Here is a 24,729-nt window from a genome sequence, read left to right on the forward strand (position 1 = left end):
AGCTCTTCTTGCCTTAAGGGTTTGCATTGAGAAGTCTGCTGTGATTCTGATGGGCTTTCCTTTGTATGTGATTTGTTTCTTTTCTCTCACTGCTTGTAGAATTTTGTTCTTCTGTTGGGTTTCTGGAATCTTCACAATTATATGCCTATGTGTAGATTTTCTTTTTTTGTACCGGGGATTGAACTTGGGTCCTTGCGCTTGCGCAGCATATGTGTAGATCTTTTTTGATCAAGGCTAGTTGGAGTCCTGTATGCCTCACTTATCTGTATGTCAAGTTCTTTTCCCCTGCTTGGAAAGTTTTCTGCCATCACTTTTGTGAACAGTTTTTTTATGTCGTCTGCACTCTCTTGTGTTTCTTCATTGACTGCAATCAGTCTTATGTTATTCTTCTTTGCATCGTCTAGCAGCTGCTGGATTGATTTCTTGTGGTCCCTTACAATTTTAAAGCAAATTTTCTTTTCCTGGTCACTAATTGCAATCTTATCTTCTATATATGAAATTCTGTCCTCACATTGGTTCATTCTGCTGCATAGACTTTCAATGGAGTTTGTAATCTCCTGGAATCTGTTTGCATCTGTTTAATGGATTTGATTTGTTTCCTCTGTTGGCATTCCATCATGTTCCTCAGCTCCTCTATTTTTTTTATATGTCCTCTCTAGATTTATTAATCATATCTTGCACTATGGATACAATCTCTGCTGATGTCAGAGAAATTATTTCTGATTTCACTTTTTCCAGATCCTCTTTTGTTGCCAGTTCAGGGAATCCAGGTGGTTGAGTATCAGAGTGTTCCATCTCGTTTCCCTTTGGGGTTGTTTTAGGTGATCTGGAAGTCTGGTTTTGAAACTTGTTTACGTGTCTTCTCATTTCAGCTGGTGGGGCGGGGGTGGCTGCTGCTGGCGCCCGCCTGCCCAGCTCACGTCCTCTGTGCTTGCGGGATGGGGTGGGGGCTACAGCGGCCCAGAAGCCTCTTCTTGTGCGCTGGGAGTGGCTCACCTCCTCACCTGCTTACGGTGGGGTACAGCAGCCTGGAAGCCTCCTCTGGCCTCATCCAGTCATCTTAAGATGCACTGGAGAGAAACAGATTGTCTCCAGAGAGAGTACTTTTAAGGATCCATTCATTCAGCCAGCATTTATCGAGCATCTAAAACAACCAGGCATGATTTTAGGCACTGATGTAGTGAATAAAGCAGATGTCGTCATGAAGCTTACATAGTAGTTGGGAGAAGTTGGGGGAACTCAGATAAGTGCATAAATATATACTCTTAAAATGTTATGTACATTATATACTATATATTAAATGTATATGCCTGAATAAACTTATCAGTCAGATGGTAAAAGTGTAATGGGAAAAAAGAAAGCAGAAAAAGCTAAGAGTTAGGGCAAAGGGAGGTCCTGCTTTATTTAGGATACTCAGGAAAGACCGTCACTGGTAGAACGACATTTAAAGAATAATCATTATTAGGGCCGGGGATTTAGCTCAGTGGTTTCACTCTCTGCTGCGCAAGTGCAAGGACCCGAGTTTGATCTCCGGTACCAAAAACAAAACAAAAAAAACAACAACAAATAATCATTATTAGTGTTATTTTTAGAAGTGTTTGTACTTACGTTATTTGATTTTTATCAAGCATATGTAGAAGTACATAGGCCAGATACTATCAGTCCTTCCATGAGTCCCCTTGGTCTTATCTAATATAAAAGCTAGTATCGTTGGCATTCCTTTGTGTTCTGGCCTCTTGTGTTCCCTCTGGTCAAGCCATGGCACATTAATCCTTGAATGTGCTATGTTTGTTCACTTCTGTGCTTTTGCATATCTTTTCACTGCCTTTGAATAGGTTTATCCTTTGTTTGCTTAGCCGGTACCTTACTCTTTTTACATTTGTTACTCTGTAGCACTTTTGAAATTCTTCTATTTGTAGTACTTAGGTCACTGTATTTATATGTTTTCTTCTGGTTGATTTTATTCTTTTCTTTGTTTTAGACCATAACCCTTTTGAAATGCTTCTGTTGGTAGCACCTTTTAGATCACTGTGTCTGTCCATATGTTTGCATGAGTTTCTCTTGCATAGGCCAATCTTGGTGGTGGTGGTGGTGGTGGTTTTGTTAGTGTCGTCTTGGTGATGGTTGGAGCTGGTTTGTGAATCTTTGAAAAATTTTGTTTGTTTGTTGTTTTGGTCTGTGCTTCCTTCTGGGAAGAAGCACCATAGTTTTCATCACATGATCAAAGTAATATAATACTTTAAGTGTATGGGCTGGGGGCTGGAGCTCAGTGGTAGAGTAATTGCGCCCCTAGCTGAGATGGATCCACAGCACTGTCCCACCCTCAAAGAAAAGTTTATTACTAGTTCAGGTTTTGCAAACTACTCTGTGAGCCATTGACCCACCACCTGTGTTTAGAAATAAAGCGTTGTTGGCATACAGGCATGCCTATTCATTATGAATTGGCCATGGCTGCTTTTGGGCTACAAAAAGCAGAATTGACTAATTGCAAAAGTGACCATATGAGGAGCCAGAGATACTGGTTTTGTCTATTCACTTCCAGTGACCAAATATTTACCATCTGAGTCTTTACAGAAAAAAGTTACTCATCCAGTCTGTATTAGCTACTCTCATCTTTTTTGTGTTCTGGGTGTGTGCAGAACCAGACTGTACATCTTAGTCCTTAGTCCTTAGGATTACAAAGGAAACATGGTGCTGTATGACACACAGAGCTATTTACTCTCTTCCTTGGATCCAGGAACCACAATGAAGACGGAACAAAGAGCCTAACTTCTAACTTTCACTTCACTCCAGGACAAAGGACTTACAACATTCTTCTAGTGAATCAGTTTGCTTTTCACCAGAGCTCACTGACAGATGGTGGTCTTGTGACTGAGAGTGCAAGCTTCTGGGAACAGGTTCTATCAGCCTGCTTCCTTCAGAACTTATATCCCTGAAGTAGCAGCAAATGGGAGTAGCATGTCATGGCAGCAGTAAGTGTCCCCCCGCCCCTGCAAGACTTCAAGTACTCGGGGGATACAGATGGGCATCTGGTCTAGGGAAAGCTAAGACTTGCCCAGGAGGATAGGGCAGCAGTGTAGGCATAGGTGTCTTGGAATAGCATATTTCTGAACTATTTCAAAGGATGGTGGTTGAAGCCCCTCCTTCATTTGTCTGTGGCATTTTGCTTTGCCCACTTAGTGTCTTGTTATCTTTATAGATAGATTTCAGCAAGTTGCACAGAAGCATTTCAAGCAGGAGTGAGCTGGGAGGAATAGAGATTGAGCCTTTCTTTTCCTCAGACACTTGATGTACCAGTTTTAGGTGTGACTACCTAAGGCCCTCTAAGGTGGAGGGGGTGGTACTGTTGCCTCCTCTGTTCAGTCTGTTATGGTTCATCTGGACCACTCTTGATGGCTTCATAAGTGATCTTCCTCTTTCTGTAGCTTCCTTACTGTAGTCAGTTGCCCACAGAGGAACCATAGCAATTCTCTAAAATGTGCATCACATTGTATTGTTCTTTCTCTCTCTGCTTGCCTGCCTGCCTGCCTGCCTGCCTGCCTTCCTGCCTGCCTTCCTTCCTCCCTTCCTTCCTCCCTTCCTTCCTCCCTTCCTTCCTCCCTTCCTTCCTCCCTTCCTTCCTCCCTTCCTTCCTTCCTTCCTCCCTCCCTCCCTTTCTTCGTCATCTTCATCGTCATTGTCTCCCCCGCCCCGGCAATGATTTAGCATCATGGTTAAGACAAAAATCCACATTCCAGTTTCACTTCCCATCAGTAGGTTTTCATGGGCTTCTCCTTACTGGCCTTCATTGTTGTTCTTTGAACATGCTGAATTTTCACTGGTCATGTTCCCTTGTCCTTGAACACTTTTCCTTCTCTTAACTCTTATTCATTCAGGTTTCAGCTCAAATGCAACTTCTTAGGGAAGCTTTTCTTTACTACACTATGTGAAAAATAACCTGTCACCCCTACTTCAGATAGAATTTAGCTCACCCTTTTCAGTGTCCTATTTTTTTCTAGTGGAGCTTTCCCTCTAAGGTGACTTTTTATGATTTGCTTTGTTTTACCTGCTAAAATAGAAGCTCCTTGAGAGCAGAAACTGTCTCTTTTCTGTCCCCCCCCCCCATCTATTTCTACCCTAGTTCTGAACAGTCTCTGACTTGTGTTTGGAGATCAATAAATGAATGGGTTCATTTGTTGACAGACAAAATTGAGTTTCAAGTGTTTATTTATCAGTTCTTCAGCTACTAAATAACTGATCCTGATCTTACTCTGGAGCCTTTGATTTTTATACTTTCACTGCTTTACTGCTGTTTTCTGAGTAGCTTGTCGCTCTTAAGAAATAGTGGATACTAAATAATGTTAAAGATTTCTGTGTTTGTGGAGGAGTATATCCTCTCTTTAATGGTGTTGTTTAGAAAAACTAAGCTACTTGGGACCAAAGAAGCTACTTTGAGAGATAATTAGAGAACGAACAGCCCCAAGACGAATGAAATTATGATGTCTCACAAACACCCCCCACCCCTGCCAAAAACAAAACAAAACAAAACAGAAAACAAAAACCACACCAACAGAATTGCATGGCTCTGCTCAGTGGTTTGGGGTTTTCTTTCCATAGACCATCTCTTTTCTAGCCCCATGACATCGTCATCATACAGTTGTATTGGTGTTTATTTTTGAGGCTTGGGATACAGCTTTGCTGTGACTGTGCCTCAAAAATTTGCTTTTCATTTTCCTAGAGTGGTCCAGTAAATTAGGCAGCACAGGTGAAATTTATATGTCCTATAGTTAATTTTGTGGTAGTCTGCTTTAAAATTCCAGTGTGAGGAAAGCCAAGGAGCAGCATTCTGGGGTGCTCACAAAGATAGAAATGCAAGGAGATTGGTGTTTCTTTGGAGTTTACTGTGTTATATGGCATTTTATAAACTCCATTATATCCAGTGTTTTAAGCCTCTCAGCACTGGTAGCTGTTGTCAGATTGGATTCCCACACATTATTGTTGTCTATTCATTGTAGATACTTATTGCAGACTTTGAAATCAGGCAAGTCAAAATTTGTATTCATTCTTTTGACCTCTTCCAGTAATGTGTGCTTGAGAGTACTCTGTGGGAATTTTCCTCCCTGATTTTGCTCAGGCTGTTTGAAGTACTCCTCTGATTCCTATAGTCCCTAGTCCTTGCTCTTCCTGAAATGCATCTTATACAGAGGTACCTCAGTTCACCAACACTTTTGTTTGCAAACAATTTGGTTTGCAAATAGAAACATTTGGGGAATTTTTGTTTTTGTTTAAGAACGCTGAATCAGGTGATGAACACAACTGTGGCCATCTTTTTTGCATGAACATGAATGTGGCCATTTTCCCCAGAATCATGGGACAAATTAAGTTCATTAACTGAGGTACCACTGTATTACAGCTGTGGTTAGTGTGTTTTCTCTTCTGAGTCTCTGAGCTCCAAGCGGGTAAGGCCTGTCTACTTTTAAAGCCTCACGGTCTGCCATCGGGCCTCATCTAAGCGCTGTTCAGTGTTTAAGTGAAGGAAGGAAATGATAAGCCAGACATCATATTCTTAGGTTTATCATTTTGTTTCATTTAAAAAAAAATGAAATATTCTTGGTTCAGCCCAACAAACATTCATTGAGCATTTGCTGTGTGTTAGACTCTTCAAAGAGATATTGGGGGTACAAAAAAGAACTAGGTACAGTCTCATCCCTGGCTGCACTGTAATGGCATCTTTCACAGTCTTTGTGCTGGCTTAAAATCATCTGCCTTGAGTTCTGAGCAGCATAGGCATAGGCATTTCCCCAAAGAAACTTTCCAAGTCATATCCTTTAAGACAGAGGGTAGGCCTCCATCTGGAAACTCAGAGAAGCTGGTGTATGTGCTAAAATGGCATTCATTTATCACTTGGCATTTTGTCTGTCTGCATGTCTGTCATTGTTCCTGAAGGGCAGGGGCCAGGTAGTATTTACCTTGATAAATTTAGTACTGTGTTTGGTTGGCAACAGAGACTCGATATAGTAAAGGACTATGTGCTTGTTTAGCCTGAGTGGATGAATGACCCAAGGTTGCAGTAATGCAATCAGAACAGAAGGGAAGGAAATGAGCACATTAGTGTCAGGCCATTAAATAAGCTTCTACTAATTAACTTATCTACTGGATGGACTGAAATAAAAATTCATACTAGCAATAAAAATATTAAGGGATAAAGTAAAATACTTTAAAGGAAATTTTAAGGAACGAAACGAAGCATTTTAAAGCTTAGCTACATATCAACATTAATGTTTTATGTAATATTCATATTTCAAAAATTATACTAATGGCTAGCATATATGCAATAACTCATTTGAAAATAATTTTTAGTTAATGCAGACTAGCTTTATTCCTAATTGGTACAGATTAATAATTATGTCTTGGCTGGATTACTTACATCATGGCTCTTGTTACCAAGGATATTAACACAGTGATTAAAGGGAAATCTAAAATATTTTAGGTGGTAGGGAATTGGCTGTATCATGAATCTTGGAAGTGATATTTGTTTGTATTTAGCAAATGAGCTTTTAAAAATTCAAAATTGGAAATATGTGTTTTAAGGTTTTGGCTGCAGAGGGCTCAGTTGTGGCTCCGCACACATTAACAGGAGTATGGTAAATCTCACAGTCTTTCTAGTTAGCAGTTGAGTTTGGGTTTTTCTTAGATCCATGGGACCTGTCTCCTCTCATCTCTAATCTGGAACATGTCACCAACTATCTTTTATGGCACTAGCTGTTTTCAGGAATACAGTGTCTTTAAAAAAAAAAAAAATAGAGCATTTCTTATGGTCTGATGTTCTTTGTGAGTAGATTAAGGCTTTGCTGTCCTAGTCAGACTACTGCATATATAACATTTTGTCCTTCTTAGAGTATCACATCTCCAGGCACATAATGTTCATTTGTGTTTATTAGGATGTTTGATTACTTAGTCAAGGTATTGGCAGATTACTTCATTGAATAAACACAACTTTTTTTCTCCCTTGCTACCAATAAGCAATGTGTGGGGAAACAATTCAAAACAATGTAAATATTCTCATACCTATTCAGAATTTCCCCCCTAGAATGAATGTGACCATCCAATGATAATTTTTGCCTGAACCAGTCTTCGCCATTGTAGTTGCAAAATCATAAATTTAACACTCTAACCATCCCTTCACTTTTATCAGCCAGCCCTTGCTATTTGTGAAGTTACCCTTCTGTTTATCTATCTGCATTATTTGTATGGACTCGTGAGTCTCCATTTTTGTTTGTTTGTTTGGCACCGGGGATTGAATTTGGGTCCTTGCGCTTGCACAGCAGGTGGCGAAACCACTGAGCTAAATCCCTGGCCCTGAGTCCCAATTTTTATAAAATTCTTTTCTCCATCTTACAACTGAGTTGCTCTCTCCAGGCTTTTTTTTTTGGTACCGGGGATTGAACGCGGGTCCTTGCACTTGTGCAGCAGGCGGCAAAACCACTGAGCTAAATCCCGGGCCCTGCAGGCTTTTTGAAGCATCTTTAAGTTTCCCTACTAAGTCCTGAAATTGTTCCATGTTGCAGCTAAAACTAATCTCTGGGTAGGACTGGGAATCAGTGTTGTCTACATTAAAGGTCACCAAATATGCAGGTCTGTACATTTTATTAAGTTGATTGGTCTTTATCTGACATTCCAAGTGCCAAGAAACATCGGTTATATGAGGGAGAGATCTGCCTATACTTCCCAGTAGGATTTTTAGGGAATTCTTATTATTCTGATATTCTGTGCAAAGCAGTTTTATTCGCTCTGGGTCAAATTTACAGTCTTCTAGATAGGTGCTCAGAGTTGACTTGTCAGCTCCGTGCTTTCCTGCCTCCAGTGTGTAAGTTGCAGCTACTGCATGGCAATGTTTTAAAACCACTGGGTTGATATGTTTCAAGTCTGGGTGATCTAGCACGGCCTCATCCACCTGGGCGTCCAGCAGGCTCTGGAAAGCCGCCCGGAGGAGAAGCGTGAAGGCATTGGAGTCAAAGGAGCCGGGATCGGCCAGCGTCTTGTGTGTGATCTTCTTGATGACCCTCTGTATTCTGTTTGCCATTATCTTGTTGAGGATTTTTGCATCTATGTTCGTTAGGGAAATTGACCTGTAGTTCTCTTTTTGGGTTGGGTCTTTCCCTGGTTTTGGAATCAAAGTAACACTTGCTTCCAGGAATGAATTTGGAAGTATTGCTTCCCTTTCAATTTCCTTGATGAGTTTAAAGAGTAATGGCGTTAGTTCTTCTTTAAATGTCTTGTAAAATTCAGCAGTGAAGCCATCAGGACCTGGGCTTTTCTTTTTGCTAAATTTTTTATTACATTTTCAATTTCACTCATTGTAATTGAGGTGTTTAGAATTTCTATATCTTCTTCATTTAACTTTGGCAATTCGTATGTATCTAGGAATCTGCCCATTTCTTCTGTGTTTTCCATTTTATTGAAGTAGAGGTTCTCGAAGTAGGTATTGATGATCCTCTGGATTTCTGTTGGCTCTGTTGTGACTTCACCTTTTTCATTCCTAATTGCATGTATTTGTGCCTTTTCTTTCCTTTTTTTGATAAGGGTGGCTAAAGGTTTATAGATTTTATTTATTCTTTCAAAAAACCAACTCTTTGATTCATTGATTTTTTTTGTATTGTTCTCTTAGTCTCCATTGCGTTGATTTCTGCCCTGATCTTTATAATTTCCTCTCTTGTATGAGCTTTGGATTCGTTATGCTCTTCTTTTTCTAGAAGCTTGAGGTTCTACATTAGGTTATTTATCTGAGTTTTCTCTGTTGTCCTAATATGGACATTCACTGCTATGAATTTCCCGTGTAGAACTGCTTTCATTGTGTCCCATAGATTCCTGTATGTTGTACTGGCATTTTCATTTACTTGTAGAAACTGTTTAATTTCTTCTTTAATTACTTCTGTGACCCATTGGTTGTTCAAGAGGGTGTTATTCAGTTTCCATGTGTTTGTTGGGGTTTTGTGGTTTCTTATGTTATTGGTCTCCAATTTTATTGCACTATGGTCTAATAATATACAGGGGGTAACTTCAGTTCTTTTACATTTTCTTAGACATGTCCTGTGAGCTAGCATGTGGTCTATTCTGGAGAATGACCCGTGTGCAGCCGAAAAGAATGTGTATTACAATTTTGTGGGGTGGAACACTCTGTAAACATCTATTAAGTCCATTTGTTCAGTAGCTTGGTTCAGTTCTAGAATTTCATTGTTAATTTTTTGTCTAGATGATCTGTCTATTTGTGATAGTGGGGGGTTGAGGTCCCCCACTACAATTGTGTTAGTGTTTATTTGGTTTCTCATGTCCATTAATAATTTGTTTTGTATAGTTGGGGGCATTCGTATTTGGTGCATATATATTTAGGATTGTCATCTCTTCCTCTTGGATTGTTCCTTTCACAAGGGTGTAGTGACCATCTTTGTCTCTCTTAATTAGCTTTGGTTTGAAATCTACTTTGTCTGCAAATAAGATTGCTACCCCTGCTTTCTTCTGGGTTCCTGTGGTGTGGAGAACTGTTTTCTGTCCTTTTACCTTCAGTCTATGAGTTTCTTTTTGAGTTAGGTGCATTTCTTGTATACAGCATATTGTTGCATTTTCCTTTTTAATCCATTCTGTTTTGATGGTGAATTGAGGCCATTAACATTGAAGGTTATAATTGATAGATATTGATTTATCCTTGTCATGATGTTTTACTTTTGTTGGCTCTTTTATTTCTTATTTTTTTCCCCCTTTCCCTTTAGTGTCTTACCTTGCCTAGTGGCTTCCCTCTGTTGGGCCTCATGGAGTTGTGACCTTCATTGCTTTTTCCTAGGATATTGTTTAGAATTGCTTGTAGTGCTGATTTGGTGTTCATGAAATTTCTCAGGTGTTCTTTGTCGTGGAAGTATCTAATTCCTGCATCGATTTTGAAAGATAATTTTGCAGGATACAACAGTCTAGGTTAGAAGTTATTTTCTTTTAGGGCTTGAAATACTTCACTCCAGGCTCTCCTTGATTTGAGGGTTTGTGTTGAGAAGTCTGCTGTGATTCTGATGGGCTTTCCTTTGTAGGTGATTTGTTTCTTTTCTCTAACTGCTTGTAGGATTTTGTTTTTCTGTTGAGTTTCTGGGATCTTGACTATTATATATCTAGATGTAGATTGTTTTTGATCATGGCTAGTTGGAGTTCTATATGCCTCACTTATCTGTATGTCCAATTCTCTACCTCTGTCTGGGAAGTTTTCTACTATTACTTCTGTGAACAGTTTTTTTAATGTCAATTATGCTTTCTCCTGTTTTTTCATGGACTCCTATCAGTCTTATGTTATTCTTCTTTGCATTGTCTAGCAGTTGTTGGATTGATTTCTTGTGGTCCCTTACTGTTTTTAAGAAATCTCTATTTTCATGGTCTCTAACCATGATCCTGTCTTCTATATCTGATATTCTATCTTCAGATTCCCTTAATCTGCTGTGGATACTTTCAATGGAGTTTTTAATCTCCTGAATATCTGTTTGAATCTGTTTCATGGATTCCACTTCTTTCTTATGTTGGGCGATCATGGTTTCCATTTCTTTCTTATGCTGGGCATTCATGGCTTCCAGCATCTATTTTTTTTTATCTGTTTCTGTTCTAGATCCTCTAATCATGTCTTTCACTCTGTTCACCATCTCTATAGATATCTGGGAGATTACTTCTGCTTTGAATTTTTTTAGAGCCTCATTCATCTGTTTTGTTACTTACTGTTCTATCAGTTCAGGGTATCCAGGTGGTTGGTTATGGGACTTTTCCATCTCATTTCCCCCAGGATTTACCCTTGGTGGGGTGGAAGTCTGAGTTTGTGCCTTGCTTAAATGTCTTCTCATTTTTGTTTTTGGTACTGTCTTTGGTTTAACTCCTGGGTTGATAATTTGAAATTGCTTATTGTAGGTATCTTTGTTGCTTGTAATTAGAACCCTTATGGAATGATTGTTTCTCAGAGGTGTCTTCCAGATATAGCTGGTCTTTAAGTTTTGTGTCTCTGATGACTCTAAGGCTATCTCATTTTCCTTATACTAGGAAGGTTCATTGACTAGATCAATAACAACACCTTAGCCCAAGTGATACAGTCAGCAACACCATTGCATCAAGTACATCTTCGAAAATGACATTTTGTGGTAGTTATTAATCTATGACCTTTAGCTGTGTGAATTAAATCAAGATCGAGGACCAGCCCAACATATAGTGAATAAACTCTTCAATATAACAACTTTAGCCTTTGGGATGGGGAGTTAGAAGGGGTTGGGGAGGGAGGGACAGATGGGAAGAAGGATAGGGGAAGGTTAGCAGTGTGGCCAGAAGACACAGGTGAGAAGGAAAAAGTGAATAATAGGAAAATAAAGAAGAACTCCGAATGAGGACCAAAACAGGTAAAAAAGGGAAGATGAACAATGTGGGAGAGCAAGAGAGTGAGTGTAAGAGAGAGAGAAAGGAAAGAGAAAAGAAAGAAGAAAAGAAAAAAAGAGAAAAACAAATATTTGCAAAGAGTAGGAAAAATAATTAAAGATAAGAGGAGCAAAAGAAAAGAAAAGAGAAAAAAAACCAAACTAAAAATACTAATTTTGGGAATAAAAAATAACAGTGAAGATGAAGGGCCTCTTTCAGGGTATGTCTCTCCTGTCACAATAGACAACGTGGGTAGCAGGGTGCAGATATAAGTCAATGAGTCTCAGCAAGCTAGTCGCAGACCCGTGAGATTCAGGCACATTTCTTGGTGCAAGTCCCAAGTTGAGCTCCCTGTCCTCATGTAGGGTTGAACTCTGCGGAGTTGTATTGCAGGTTCCAGCTGCCCTTCCCCTGAAGATAGTCCCGGTCCTGATGGGAGGTGAAGATGACTCCAGCTTACACAGTACAGTGGTCTGGTGGTCCGGGGTCCTCTGCGTCTTCGTAGTGTGGAACCAGGTGGCTGTACAGAGAAGAGGCCAAAGGAGTGGGGTGGGGGTGGGGGGGTGGATGGGTGTCCAGTGGATTGCTGCCAGGGCATGGGCTGATTTGGTGTGTCCCGTGCAACTCGCGACCTTGGTTCGGGGTCTGCAGACCTGCTTGTCTGCAGCGGGCTGATTCGGCTGTAGGTTAGTTTTGAACCTTTTAACTTTGAATTTTTTTTTTTTTTTTTTTTTTTGGTACCGGGGATCGAACTTGGGACCTTGTGCTTGCGAGGCAGGTGCCAGAACCACTGAGCCAAATCCCCGGCTCACTTTAAATATTTGTTTATACTACACTTGCCCTTAGCCAAAAGACCCAGCATGAAGCAATGTATTTTTTTATACCATAATTTATTTGAGCAGATATTTCATGGAAACCTTTTACTTTGTAAAGATTTAAACCTTTTACTTTAATTTCAGATTTATAGAAAAGTTGTAAAGAAATCCCATATTCTTTGAATTCAGGTTTGCTATTAACATTTTTGTCATATTTGCAAAATCATTTTTACTGTTTTTATCTGAATCATTTGAAAGTTGTACAGTTCATGCTCTTTGATTCCAAATATTCGTGTATTTTCTAAGAACAAATATATTCTTTCATATAACCATGGCACAATTACCAAAACCAGAAATTTTAACATTGATTAATGTTGAGTTTATGAAAGCCTCATTCATATTCTGCCAGTTGTCCCAATAATGTTTTTAATAGCAATTTTCCTTTTTTGCATTAATTTAAGGATCACTTATTGCATTTAGTTGGGAAGTCTTTTTAGTCTTCTTTAATGTGGAACAGTGCCTTGATCTTTAATTTTCACTAGTGAAATTTTTGAAGAATACAAGCTAACTTTTATATACAAAAGCCCTTTGCTTTGGGTTGTCTGATGATTTTCACTAAAGATTATGGCATTTTTGTTAAGAATACAGATAAGTGATGCTGTATCTTCAATACATGCTGTTAGGAGAAATATGATGTTAATTTGTCTAATTTTGGTGATTACTCTGAACTGTATCCAGGTGATATCTGTCACAGTTCTTTTTGCCCCCATGGTAATGTATTTATAAGGGAGCAAATTACTTTTAAAGTGTTTCTCTTTTAAAGATAATAATTCCTTATTTTTTAAAATTAGAAAATACAGAAAAGGACAAAAGCATATTACAACTGCCTTTTACCTCCTGCTATCTAGAAATAGCCATCATTTTTTTTTAGTGTTCCCTTTATGTGTATATAGAACGCCTGCTGCTTATTATATTCTATACAAACAGGGCATCCCAGTGAATAAAATATGTTTCCATGGGTTTACGTTGAGCTACAGAAAACTAGTTGAGTATCTCTTAACAAATGTTTGAGACTGGGAGTTTTTTAGAATTTAATTTTAGAAAATTTTGGAATAGTTGCATAGACTTCAGCAGTTAAACATCCCCATAATCCAGAGATCTGAAATACTCCAGCATTTGAAACTTTTGAGCACTGGTATGATGCCCAAAAGGTTTCAGATTTTGGAGCATTTTGGATTTTTGGATTAGGAATGCTCAAACTGTAATAGCAATCTTTCATTGAAAACTTTGCCTTACACTGCCCTATGTGCTTTCCTTTTATCAGTCATTTAATTCTTGCAATAACTGTACCAGGTAAGTACTGTATGATTGCTGTCTTCCCTTATGGCACAGAGAACTTAATAACTTACTTTAGGCTAAGCAGGTAGAAAGTAATATATCACCTGGATTCAAATGTAGTCTTATGCAAGAGATTATCATCTTAACCAATATTGTATGCTCAAAAGTTGAGCCAAGTTTTAAAAAGTTAGAAAACAGTATGACTTAAGGTATGCTAATAATGAACTGCTGTGAGCAGAACCACAGCAGTATTGTTACCTGAGATGCTTTGTGCTTGCTGAAGGTTTTCTCTTATAGCAAGAACTCTATTCTTTTTATAAGTGCTGACCTCTCTTAATTAGGCCCACCTTCGCATACATTTGCCTTTCCTGTGATCCTCCTGCCTCAGCCTCCCCTCCTGGGTTAACAGGCATTCACTATCATGCCTGGCTATCACCTTTTTATAAAAATCTGTTTTTATAAGCAAATAAGTGACTGATCTGATGATTTTTTGGAATCGCAATGTATCTATATTCTGGAGATCATTTGTAGCTACAAAATAATGTCTAGTATAGAATTGTCATTTTCCTTAGTTTTTGCATCATCTACAGGCAAAACTAACTATAAGACCCTGCAAAAATAGATTCATTCTTATGAAAATACTTTATAAGAATTGCACTGTTTGTTGAGATTATTAGAGAAGTGGAGACATACATGCGTTCTTTTTCTGGGGTTGGATCTGGCTAAAATTATAATTGAGAGTGGTATGGGGGATCAAACTTGGGTCCTTGCACTTGCAAGGCAGGAGGCGGAACCACTGAGCTAAATCCCTGGCCTGAGAATGTTTTGCAAACTGCTCTTATTAATAAGTTCATTTACATGATAGACTTGTTAACTTCGCAGTCAAATTGATTTATCTATTTTGTGGGTGGGTCCTTTCCGTGGATAGCAGAACAGTTTACCAGGGTACCCTTCAAGGAGGGTAGAATTAAAGCAACTACCTCAATAAAAATTCTTAGTAAGATCTGTTTTTAGTTTTTATCCATTCTACTTGCTTGATTTTTCAAGGCCATCTCCAGTAATACTTGATGCCTGGTACTACTTAAGTAAAATAGGAATCACGTGGCTGAAATAGTTATTTGTTCTCAGTGACTGTGTCAGAGAGTGTAGACAATCCTCTTTGAAGGAGAACAGGTGCTTTAATTCCAAATGCCTTTGGAATTTAAAGTTTAAGTGGCCTTGAAGAGAATGTAGCATCCTTGTTCCATACTGGTTAATATTGTGGACATAAGATTGTGTGACTTAACATTTAAAAAAACACTATTAAAGGTATGAAAGCAATTTAAAACTTTTGTCTTAGAAGTGGAAAAACTAAAAGCTTTGATAAAAGAATTTCAACTGCTTGTGTTAACCATGTCCTCTGCCCTCAGTAAAAGGAAGGCTCCAGACCTCATTAATGTGTTCACAGAGAGTCCCCAAACAAAATGTGGGGTCTCATGTGGAGAGGAAATCCTTGATCTTACAAAAAAGGAGTATTCTTAGAATTCTAGGTTAGAAATAAAAATGAAAAATTTCAATTAAAAATTATGAAGGGAAATGAAGACTGGGTTCCAATAAAACTTTATGGACCTTGAAATTTGAATTTTGCATAATTTTCACATTAAAGATATTTTTTAAAAACCATTTAATATCTGAAAATATGTAAAACCATTTAAATATGTAAAAAACTTTCTCAGCTTGTGAGTCCTATAAAACAAGTGGGAGGCTGAATGTAGACCTAAGGATCAGTTTCCATCCTGTGTTGAAAAGGATGACATTTTTAAACTTTCATTTGCATTTTTTTCCAGAATATAATGCTACTGCAATACCTTGTGAAACTGACTCTTTTTATATGTGCTGCAGCTGTTTTAACTGGTTACATTATTCCACAAGATGCTGAACATTTTATCAGTTTAAGCTTCTCAAAACTTGCCAAGAGAGGGACCTATACTCACTCCAGACAGAAGTGTAATTCTGAGTAGTGACTGAAGTTTGTCATAATTCTGTTTTATTGATGTGATATTCCTTTTGTTAGGGTGCTTTGGAAATCCACAGTTCAGTAGTCTTGTTAATAAGTAGCTTCAAGGTAAAATAAATTACAGTTTGGGATTATGGTTCTGACTTCCTACACATTACAGATTTGAGCACCTGTCATATGTAGGGTGCTGTATAAGGTACCGGAGTAAGACACACTCAGGGCTCTAGGTAATACTTTGAACTCTGTTTCCAGAATTGATCTACTAAAGCATTTCTGTTAATAGACTTGATCCTTGCTTTTCAGTGTTCAGTAAAAAACTGATGTTTGCTTCATTATGCTCCTAGGCTTAATAAGATGTAGCCACAGGGTGGCATAGTTCTCTCACACACTTTATTGTTGCTAAACTAGATAGGAAAAAATGTTACACGTAATGAGACTTTTTCTCCTCCTAATTTCAATGTTAAAATGGCCAGGCTTTATTTTTTTCCATAGTTTATCATTAAAAGTTTAATAACATTAAATCTCAGTGTCTTAAACATTTATGCTTTAAATCTTTTGTCAGTTTATGGTTACAGCATAAATTATACAGTGTTTACAAATAGAAAAATGGTAATTAAATTGTTTTATAGAATACATGTTTTGAGGGTTTTTTTGGTACCAGGGATCAAACTCAGGACCTAGCACTTGCGAGACAGGCGGCGGCACCACTGATCTAAATTCCTGGCCCCATTATAGAATATATGTAACCATTGGCCTCAGTAAAAAATGTATAAAAATGGCTAGAAGAATATTTGTAACTAAAGGACAAAGATGTCTTCTAAATAATTACAAAGAGGGCCCAGGATTTAGCTCAGTGGCGCCCTGCCTGCCTTGTAAGCGCAAGGTCCTGAGTTCGATCCTGGGCACCAAAAAAAATTTAAAAGAATAATTACAAAGGCATGGGCACTGGTATATTTTTGTTTGGTTACAGAGTCTTAGTGGGGGATGGATAAAGAAGAGCCGGTATGTCTAATGGTTAGAGGACACAAATTATTATTTTTCTTTAAAGTGACCTTTCATCCTAATAGATTCAGATGAGAGCTGAATTTGTTCAAAAATGTTCATATATTACCTGTAAGAAGGAAAGATTTGTCTCTAGGAAGTCAAGGAAAGTGACATTTAGTGGATCTAAGGGAAGTCTTTCAGTTGTAACTTCACGCATTATTTAGAGCCAAAGTTTATGCCCTTTCATGCTTTCCATACAGGTCACTAGAGGGCCCCATCCTTGTTGGAGGGTGGATCGATTGTAGTGATTCATAGGATGTAGAATGTAGAGAATTTTTGCCACAAATGGAACATGAGTTGAGGAGCATTCTGACTGTGAGGATGTAATTATTTAATTTAACTCCCTCCATCTTCTCTGCCTTATTTAAAAAAAAATCCCTCCACTCCCCATCTGTTCATTAAGTAAATATGTTGTTACTATGTTACTTTACTTGTTTTAAGTAAACACATTGTTACAATGTTACTTTACTTGTTTTAGGTAATGACCTTCACTAAAATGTAAACTGAGCCAGGCCTGTAATCCCAGTACTCAGGAGGCTGAGGCAGAAGGATCACTGTGAGTTCAAGGCTAGCCTGGGCTACATAGTGAGTTTAAGGTCACCCTGGACTACACAGGAAGACCCTGTCTCAAAACAAACAAACAAAAAATTAAGTTGAAAGGGAACAGAGATCTTAGCATCTAAAAATATTGCCTAGCACATTAAGTACTTAGTGTTTATATTTGCATAAACATTTTAGCACTAGGTACACAGTTTCAGTTTCGATGTTTTTTTCTTAAATATGATATTTTACGGAGATAGGCTTCTAAGAGGAACCTTACTGATGCAAACTTGCTGTATCTTTTCCTTTCCTAGGGTGATTGTGTTCTTACTGTACTGCTTGCTGAAGAGGACAAAGTTGAAGATGATGTAGTTTTTTACTTGGTATTTTCAGGCTCCACCCTTCATCATTGTGCAAGTACTCGCAAAGTCAGTTCTGACACACTGGAAACCATTGCTCCTGGTAAGTACTTGAATAGGATCTTTTCTGGCCTTTACTGTTCTTGAACACTTTTATTTGTTCATTAGTGTAGTGATAGAGTAAAGCAGGGCGGTGGTATGACTGTTGTCAGATCTTTAAATGCCTATTGTTTCTTGCTTGTTCCACAGAAGCCTGACCCTAACTAGAAATAAGTGAAATAAAGCGAAGTTATAAATTAAAAGATAAAAATCAGGATCAGCAAAAATAGTAATTTCTGGAATGTTGAGATTTGGAGAAAATTAAAACATACATGCAGATATATAAGTTCTCACATGGTTGCTCTAATCATATTGCCTATTTTATTCTGAATTTCATGCTGGCAAATCCAGAAGTTAAAACACTGTTTGTAATATATTCCTCATATCTTGGGTAGAAAAACCTACAGAATCTTTCAGAAAGCCAGATTTCCCCCAGATTTACACATTAGTTCATTATGGAATGAAAGCTTATTCACTGTTGCTTTTATAAGCTTAAAAGAATTAAAAACTAAATACTTTAAAAATTCTCACAGAGTCACCAGGACATTGCTACTTCTAACAAAAATGGATCTTGAGGTGTTCTCTTTGCCTGTTCTAGCATCTGAAGGTGTATTGATTTGTGTTTGGAACAGATCTTTTCTCATTTGACCTTGTTTTACAATTAGCTTTTGACCAGTTGTCATCAGAATTCAGGAGCACACACTTGTGTAGAGAAACTCATTAAAATGTTGACAGTTTAATTATTTTGCTTTAGGAAATAAAATGGATATAATTGAGCTGTCAGAAATTTTTAGAAGTTCCAGTTCGTTGGTTTTAAGTGATATAAAAATTAATTTATGCAGTATTGAACGTGGATATGGTCTTAGCTAATATTTCATCAATTTTTTTGTTCCTGTGCCATTTCATATAAATTAACTTTATGTCTTAACACCTACTGAATTCTGAAAACTGTTTATGAAGATTGAAAGTTTTATTTGTCCTCTTTGGAAAAAAAATGGTTTTGAAGAATATAGGATTTAAATATTCTAGAAGGTCCTTAGGAATATTTCCTCTAGACTTTAATGCTAGCAAATACAAGAAGGCAGTTGGGATAGATACTGATTTCCTTTGCAAAGGATATTAGGTACCCTTCTTTGTAACTTAAAGCTGCAATCATCTTGTGATTGGTCGTATAGAAAAGACTTAATTAGAACTTGCAGCCTACTGTCTTGTAGGTGCCACTCAGTATCACCATATTTTTGGGGGGGGGGCGTTGGTAGCGGGGATCGAACTCAGGACCTTGCGCTTGCGAGGCAGCCGGTGGCACCACTGAGCTAAATCCCTGGCCCCAGTATCACCATTATTAAACATGTATAATGTGTTGGTGATGGGGAGAAACAGCTCCTCGACTAGTGGAAGCAGTTAGTCCTTGGCTGGGCTCAAAGAAAAGGAATGGACATAATTTTTATAAATGTATGCTTTCCTGAATTAGACCAAATTAGAAAGGATTAAAGCACATGGCTGTGTCTGTAAGTGTGTAAGAGAGAAGGAAACTATTGTTAAGAATATGGCCGTGGGTCCTGGCTGTGATACTCAGTCTGACCCCAGCAGAGTCCCTTGGTAGAGACAGGTGTTCCTGGAGGCTGTTACACCTTCACTAGCAGCACCCTTAAATTAAGAAGGGTGGCAGGCAAAGTTCACAACTCTCTATGGAGTTGTAAACCCACTGTATTTACATGACAGCCTGGAGCTCTAAGTTTGTATCATATCCTGTACACAGCTTCCAGCCTATGTTTGTGAACTCCAGTGTGCATTTTCTTCCCTTGGCTCTGGGTCTCTTTGTATGTCTGAGTACTCCCTTTGCCAGCCATCGCATCGGTGTTTATTGACTTCGAGTACTGTTGCCTGCCAACTCAAGCCAACCAGAATGGGTGTTTATTCTGCTCTTTTCTTCTGTTTTTGTCTGAATCCTCAGAAATTATTCTTGACCCTTTTGCTTGGGGTCATTTCATTTTCTCTTCTCTTTCATTTTCTGATTAGGCTGATTAGGCTTTCCTCTTACCCACCTCTCATATTCTTGGTTCATGCTTATGGGCCCAACATTTCCCCCATCTCCACCAATTGGCCTGAATGTTCTGCTCGTGTAAGGTGCCTAATGACAGCAGAGCTCACAAAAAGGTACAAGAGTTCCTGAAAGACTCTTATACCTGTGGAAGGCCAGTGAAAGTCAAGGCAGACTTCAGCTTGTGAGATGGGTGTATTTTGGGGGTTGAGTTAGTTTTGAGTTTCTTGTTTATATCATAAGACCTTTTTTTTTTTTTTTTTTTTCAGCCAGACTCATACTGCCTTAAATCTGCATTTGTAGACTTCTTAGACTTGTGCCTTCCTTTTCTTCCTTATTCAAATATCACTTTCTACAAGGCCTTTCCTGTCCACTTTATAGAAACACTTAACTGCTTCCTCTCAGTATCCCTTCCTTGTTTCATCTTTCTCCATTGTACTTACCAACCTTTAACACATATATTTTGTTTATTTACCCTATTTTCTTCCGGCTCTTACTACTATAGCATTAGCTTTGTGAAGGCAAGAATTTTGTTTATTTACTGGTGTATACTGCGAAGTCTTCTTTTAGGATTTTGTACCACACAGTGGAACAGGTATTCCAGTGTTTTGAAATTTATCCTGGTTCTCATAAGCTGATTTTATAGAAAGTTGCTTGTGCATGTATATACCCTCTTTTACTTCTTTATTTGAGATATGTAAAAGTAGTTTTTGGCTCCTTGAATTCATAGCTTGAAGCAGGAAAGAAGATTGTCCTCCCAGTGGTACCTTTGATACCTTCTGTGCATCAGTTAGCAGTGTGGATAACCTGTTTTCCTGTTTGCTGGGGGCAGTGTCTGATTAAGATTCTTCATGGAAAGTCTGTGCTGTGCTTTGTGTATCCCAGTTAGTGTACAGATGTGCAGTTTTTGCTTTTGCAGCAGCAACTACCACTTGTGCTAGGGACATCTTTGTGTCTTTTGTGCGTACTTTGGGCTGACTCTGAGAAGAAAAAGGACTTTGTGCCTTGTTCTTGCTTGTACGTCCTTCATCCAGATCACTGGTTCTGGTTTCTCTTCGAGTTCTCTGTCAGTGTTTCTGTAACTGTTTGTTTGTTTTTTGAGACAGGGTCTCACCGTGCAGTTCAGGCAGGCCTTGAATTTGTGGTGATCCTCTTGCCTCAGCCTCCCTGAGTACTGAGATTGTAAGTGTGCACTAGCACACCCAGCAACAGGTTTTTTTTTTTTTCCATAGTCAGTTAACTGACTGATCTTCAGAAGACAGCTACTTCTTAACATTAGTCTATATCCTTTAACATATAAATATCTTCTGCAAATATGTTTGGAAAAAGACACATTTCTAAATTGTCTTAAAACTTTGACCTCAGATACTGAAATTGCAATCACCTCCCATTTTTGTGCTTTCTTTTCTTTGCATGTTTTTTCTTATAAGAACTTTATATGGGGAGGGGATTACAAAGAAGTTGTAAAGGTTTCTTTTCTTTTTTGGCACCAGGGGTAGAACTCAGGTCCTTGCGCTTGTGAGGCAGATGGCGGCACCACTCAGCTAAATCTCTGGCCCGAGGTTTCTTAAAGTAAACTTTTCGGGCCTGCCTGCCTTTGAATGCATAGATATGATCTAATTCCCCCCTTTACAAGTAAGTTAAAGGTTTTGACTTTCTGTTTTATCTGCCTTAGAATTGTTTGAGTGCGTTATAGTGAGCATTTTACTTGTATAATATCCAGTAATTTTAGTATTTTGAAGACTGAAAAGAATGTTTTCTCCTGAAAATGAATCCCTAACACTAGAGATAAATACATGCTTTGGAATAAAGTATTAGATTCAAAATACCTCTGAGATGGCTGATTCAATAATATGATTTGCTGTGAAACATAGCTTGAATGGAAATATATTTCTAATAATGAAAAGTATTGCCTTTGTAATAAATAAAATAACCCATTATTGCCTCCTCATAGAAACTCAATCTAAATAATTAATTTTAATATCCAGTGCTTTTCTTCCAGAGATGGAGCTGAGATTCTCTTTTCTTTTTTCCTTTTTCTTTCTAATACCTATAAAGGATTGGTAAACAGTGTAAAGAAATCTGAATATCCTTGGAAGATAATTCTTGGGGGAGACATGTGCTCTTTTATTGTCTTAGTTTTATTAATGAAACAATTTAGATAAGCAAACAGAATGAAAAACGGAACAGGATGTTTAGTGGATTCTACACACTTTTATGAAAGGCTTTGATGTAGAATCTTTCATAAAATGAGATCTTTTTTTAAGCATGTCTGTTTACTTTTGGAATTCACAGCAAAGGTTCTTGTTTGACAGAAAAACTACAAACCTTCATTGACCTAAAATTAGACTCAACACAAGTATTTTTCTTTTTTTCCTCACTTACAAGGAATGGTACTATATAAAGTGGATTTGTCATGAAAAGAAAAGTACATTTACCACTATTGAGAAGTCCTTCAGGGTTTAATGAAAAATTGTAGCCCAGACCTCAACAGGTAGTCCTAGGATTTTAGCACAGTGTGTCTTTCACAAGACTTTTGTGAACCAGGACTCTTTCTAGAAGAAGTCCAAAGCCTATCAAATTGAATAACATATTTGAAAAGAAGTTACAAGATTTAAAATAATCCGAGTAGAGAATTTTATCCCCACCCCACAATCTAAAGTTACTTTTTTTACTGAAAATCTTGTAACAATTTCCCTATTCTGAAGTACTTCTGTTGTAACGCTAGATAGTTTTGAGTTTATATTTTAAAACATGAAATTACTGTATTAGTTCTAGTTGATACATATAGTGGTTTCACTGGAAAAATAAACAGAATTAGTTGAAGGGACACACATCAGTTGTTTCCTGTCTAGTTGTCCTCTGTTACAAGGAAATGACATACCTTGGGAAACTGAACAACAGCGACCCCCCCCCCCCCACAAGGTAGTATAAATTGGATCTTGGTGGTTAAAAATAAGTCTTGCTCTTAATATATAAAGCACAGATAAGCATATGCAAATACACGGTATATTGATGGCACCAAAATGTCACAAGATGTAGTGGTTTAATAGAGAAAAATGTCTAAAAGCGTTCCTTGGAGAAATGGGGGAAAGGTGAGAAACACTGCCTTAGAGGTGTAGGTTGGAATGGAGACAATTAAATTTTTAGTATTAGCCCATTCTTCAGAAGGCACATGATATGATTTCAGCTGGTGCTTGCTGATTACTTCTTCTTTGCTTAAGTACCTCCTATACATGTGGAGATAAGTTTGTTTGTTTGTTTTGAGACAGGGTCTCACTATGCCTTTCAGGCTGGCCTTGAACTCACTCACTATGTAGCCCAGGTTGGCCTTGAACTCTCAGAGATCCTCCTGCCTCAGTCTCCTGAGTGTTGGGATTACAAGTGTGCACCACCACACCTGGATGGAGATGTTTTATGAGTGCACCAGATTCACACATCCACTAGTAGAGTACCAAAAACTAGCAGTCATACATAACTCCATATGTAATCCTGTTTCTTAATAGATTGTGGGTCTGAGACAGAAAATTTCCTTTAGCCTGGTATATTCTCTTTAAAAGACAGAAAGACACCAAGTTTTTAAATACTTTGGTGCCAAATGAGTAGTAAAGACATTACTTTGTTATTTTCTACCACTGACTACTAATGTGTCTTTTCTCTTAGAAGATGACATCTGTGTGAGATGGGGCCTGGCTGGCCAGCAAGCACTTTCAGGGTTCTTTTTGGATAGCTGATGAAAAACAAAGTTCCAGTTGTTTCATCCTCAAAAGAGAAGGCGTGGATGGGATGTGTTCCACTTTTAGCTTAACAGGAAATGAAGTAATTCTTGGGTCACGCTAAAGCAGTTTTGTTTATCTGTAGCAGTATTTTGTTTCCATGGGTGCTGATGCTTCATAGAGTGATAAGGAGCCTGCAGGAAAGCTTTCCCAACCTCACAAACACATATACACTCTGACCTCTGAGCTTAGGGAAGGTGTGGATTAGATAATTCATTAATAGTTAAATTGTTGTTTCTCACCTAGCTGCTTCTCTTGCTTATTCTTGCCTTCTCCTTTTAGGTTTTTCACCTGTTCACTGCCAAAGGCAACATTTGCCTCAGAAGCTTTGTTTGTCAGCCTAGCCAAAGTAGTTCTTTGCAAAGTTTTAGAGCTATTTTCCTTAAGTTACCTGAACCAGCAACATTGTAGTAGCTAATAGTAATCACCAGTTTCAGATGCCTGTTTTATGCCAGTTCTTTGTGCATGTCCATCTCTGATTTATTTTTTTAAACAATCCATAGGTAAGTGGTATTCACATTTTATGTGCAAAGAAATGGACTTCAGGGTTGAGTGATTTTTCTCAGGATAACCAAATCTATCTGGTGTGGGCCCTGGGGTTCAAACCTCATATTTTCTGACTACACCTAAGGGCCAGCATTATTCAGGACCCTGTATAGTTCACTCAACTGGGGACACATCTATCCTACCTCATAATATATTTTATATTTTGGTTGTAAATGAATTGGACCTGCTGGATAAATTCAGAAGGCAGTTTTACAGATGCAATTAAAGTTTGGGCCATGTTTCTTCAAAAATTTCTCTCTCTTCCCCTTTCTATATTCTCTAGGATACCTTCCTTCAGAAGGGCAGTAAAATTTTCCAAACTTCCCTTACGAAGAAAAAGATGATGATTTTCAGATTTTCTTCTCTTGTTACCAGGAAATTGAGAGGAAAAATACCATGGAACTAGCTGAAAATCTTGCTCCTCTTCTACTGTGGCTATTGTTTTTATGCAAAAAGATACATTATAGTTTATAGTAACTTGAATATGAATTTTTCATCCAATATCTTCGTAGTGTAGGTGTAGACATTAATATTCTGCATCCATTATGTACACAGTCAAGACTCAGGGCCCCCTGCAAGTAGTCCCTGTCTCTCGGGCTAGTTTACCATAATAAGAAGTTTTATGTGTGCACATGCAGTAATTTAATTTTACTACTCTTAAGTTATACAGGCTTTAGTTTAAAAAAAACTGCTGATATCTTTTTTCCCTTTATCTGAAAGTTTGTAGGGATTAAAAACTAATCTTGAGAGCCGTTTGAGCCTAATAGAA

At 38.0% G+C, this 24,729-nt stretch overlaps 1 protein-coding gene and 1 pseudogene across 11 annotated transcripts in view; one reads left to right on the forward strand and one right to left on the reverse strand.

Moving 5' to 3' along the window:
• Akap13 (A-kinase anchoring protein 13) overlaps positions 1-24,729 on the forward strand; it is a 332,605-nt gene that overhangs the window by 101,294 nt on the left and 206,582 nt on the right. For all 11 annotated transcript variants that reach the window (XM_087188505.1, XM_013075077.3, XM_021264786.2 and 8 more), the window contains one exon: positions 17,454-17,601. In XM_087188505.1, the coding sequence (XP_087044631.1) occupies positions 17,454-17,601 (148 nt within the window). The remainder of the gene's footprint in view (positions 1-17,453; positions 17,602-24,729) is intronic.
• Positions 7,175-8,062, reverse strand: LOC106009988 (COMM domain-containing protein 3 pseudogene; annotated as a pseudogene).

The sequence above is a fragment of the Heterocephalus glaber genome, unplaced genomic scaffold, assembly GCF_053883595.1.
Source record: "Heterocephalus glaber isolate CG9 unplaced genomic scaffold, H.glaber_assembly_v1.0 deba00001531, whole genome shotgun sequence".
In the NCBI taxonomy this organism is placed as follows: domain Eukaryota; kingdom Metazoa; phylum Chordata; class Mammalia; order Rodentia; family Bathyergidae; genus Heterocephalus; species Heterocephalus glaber.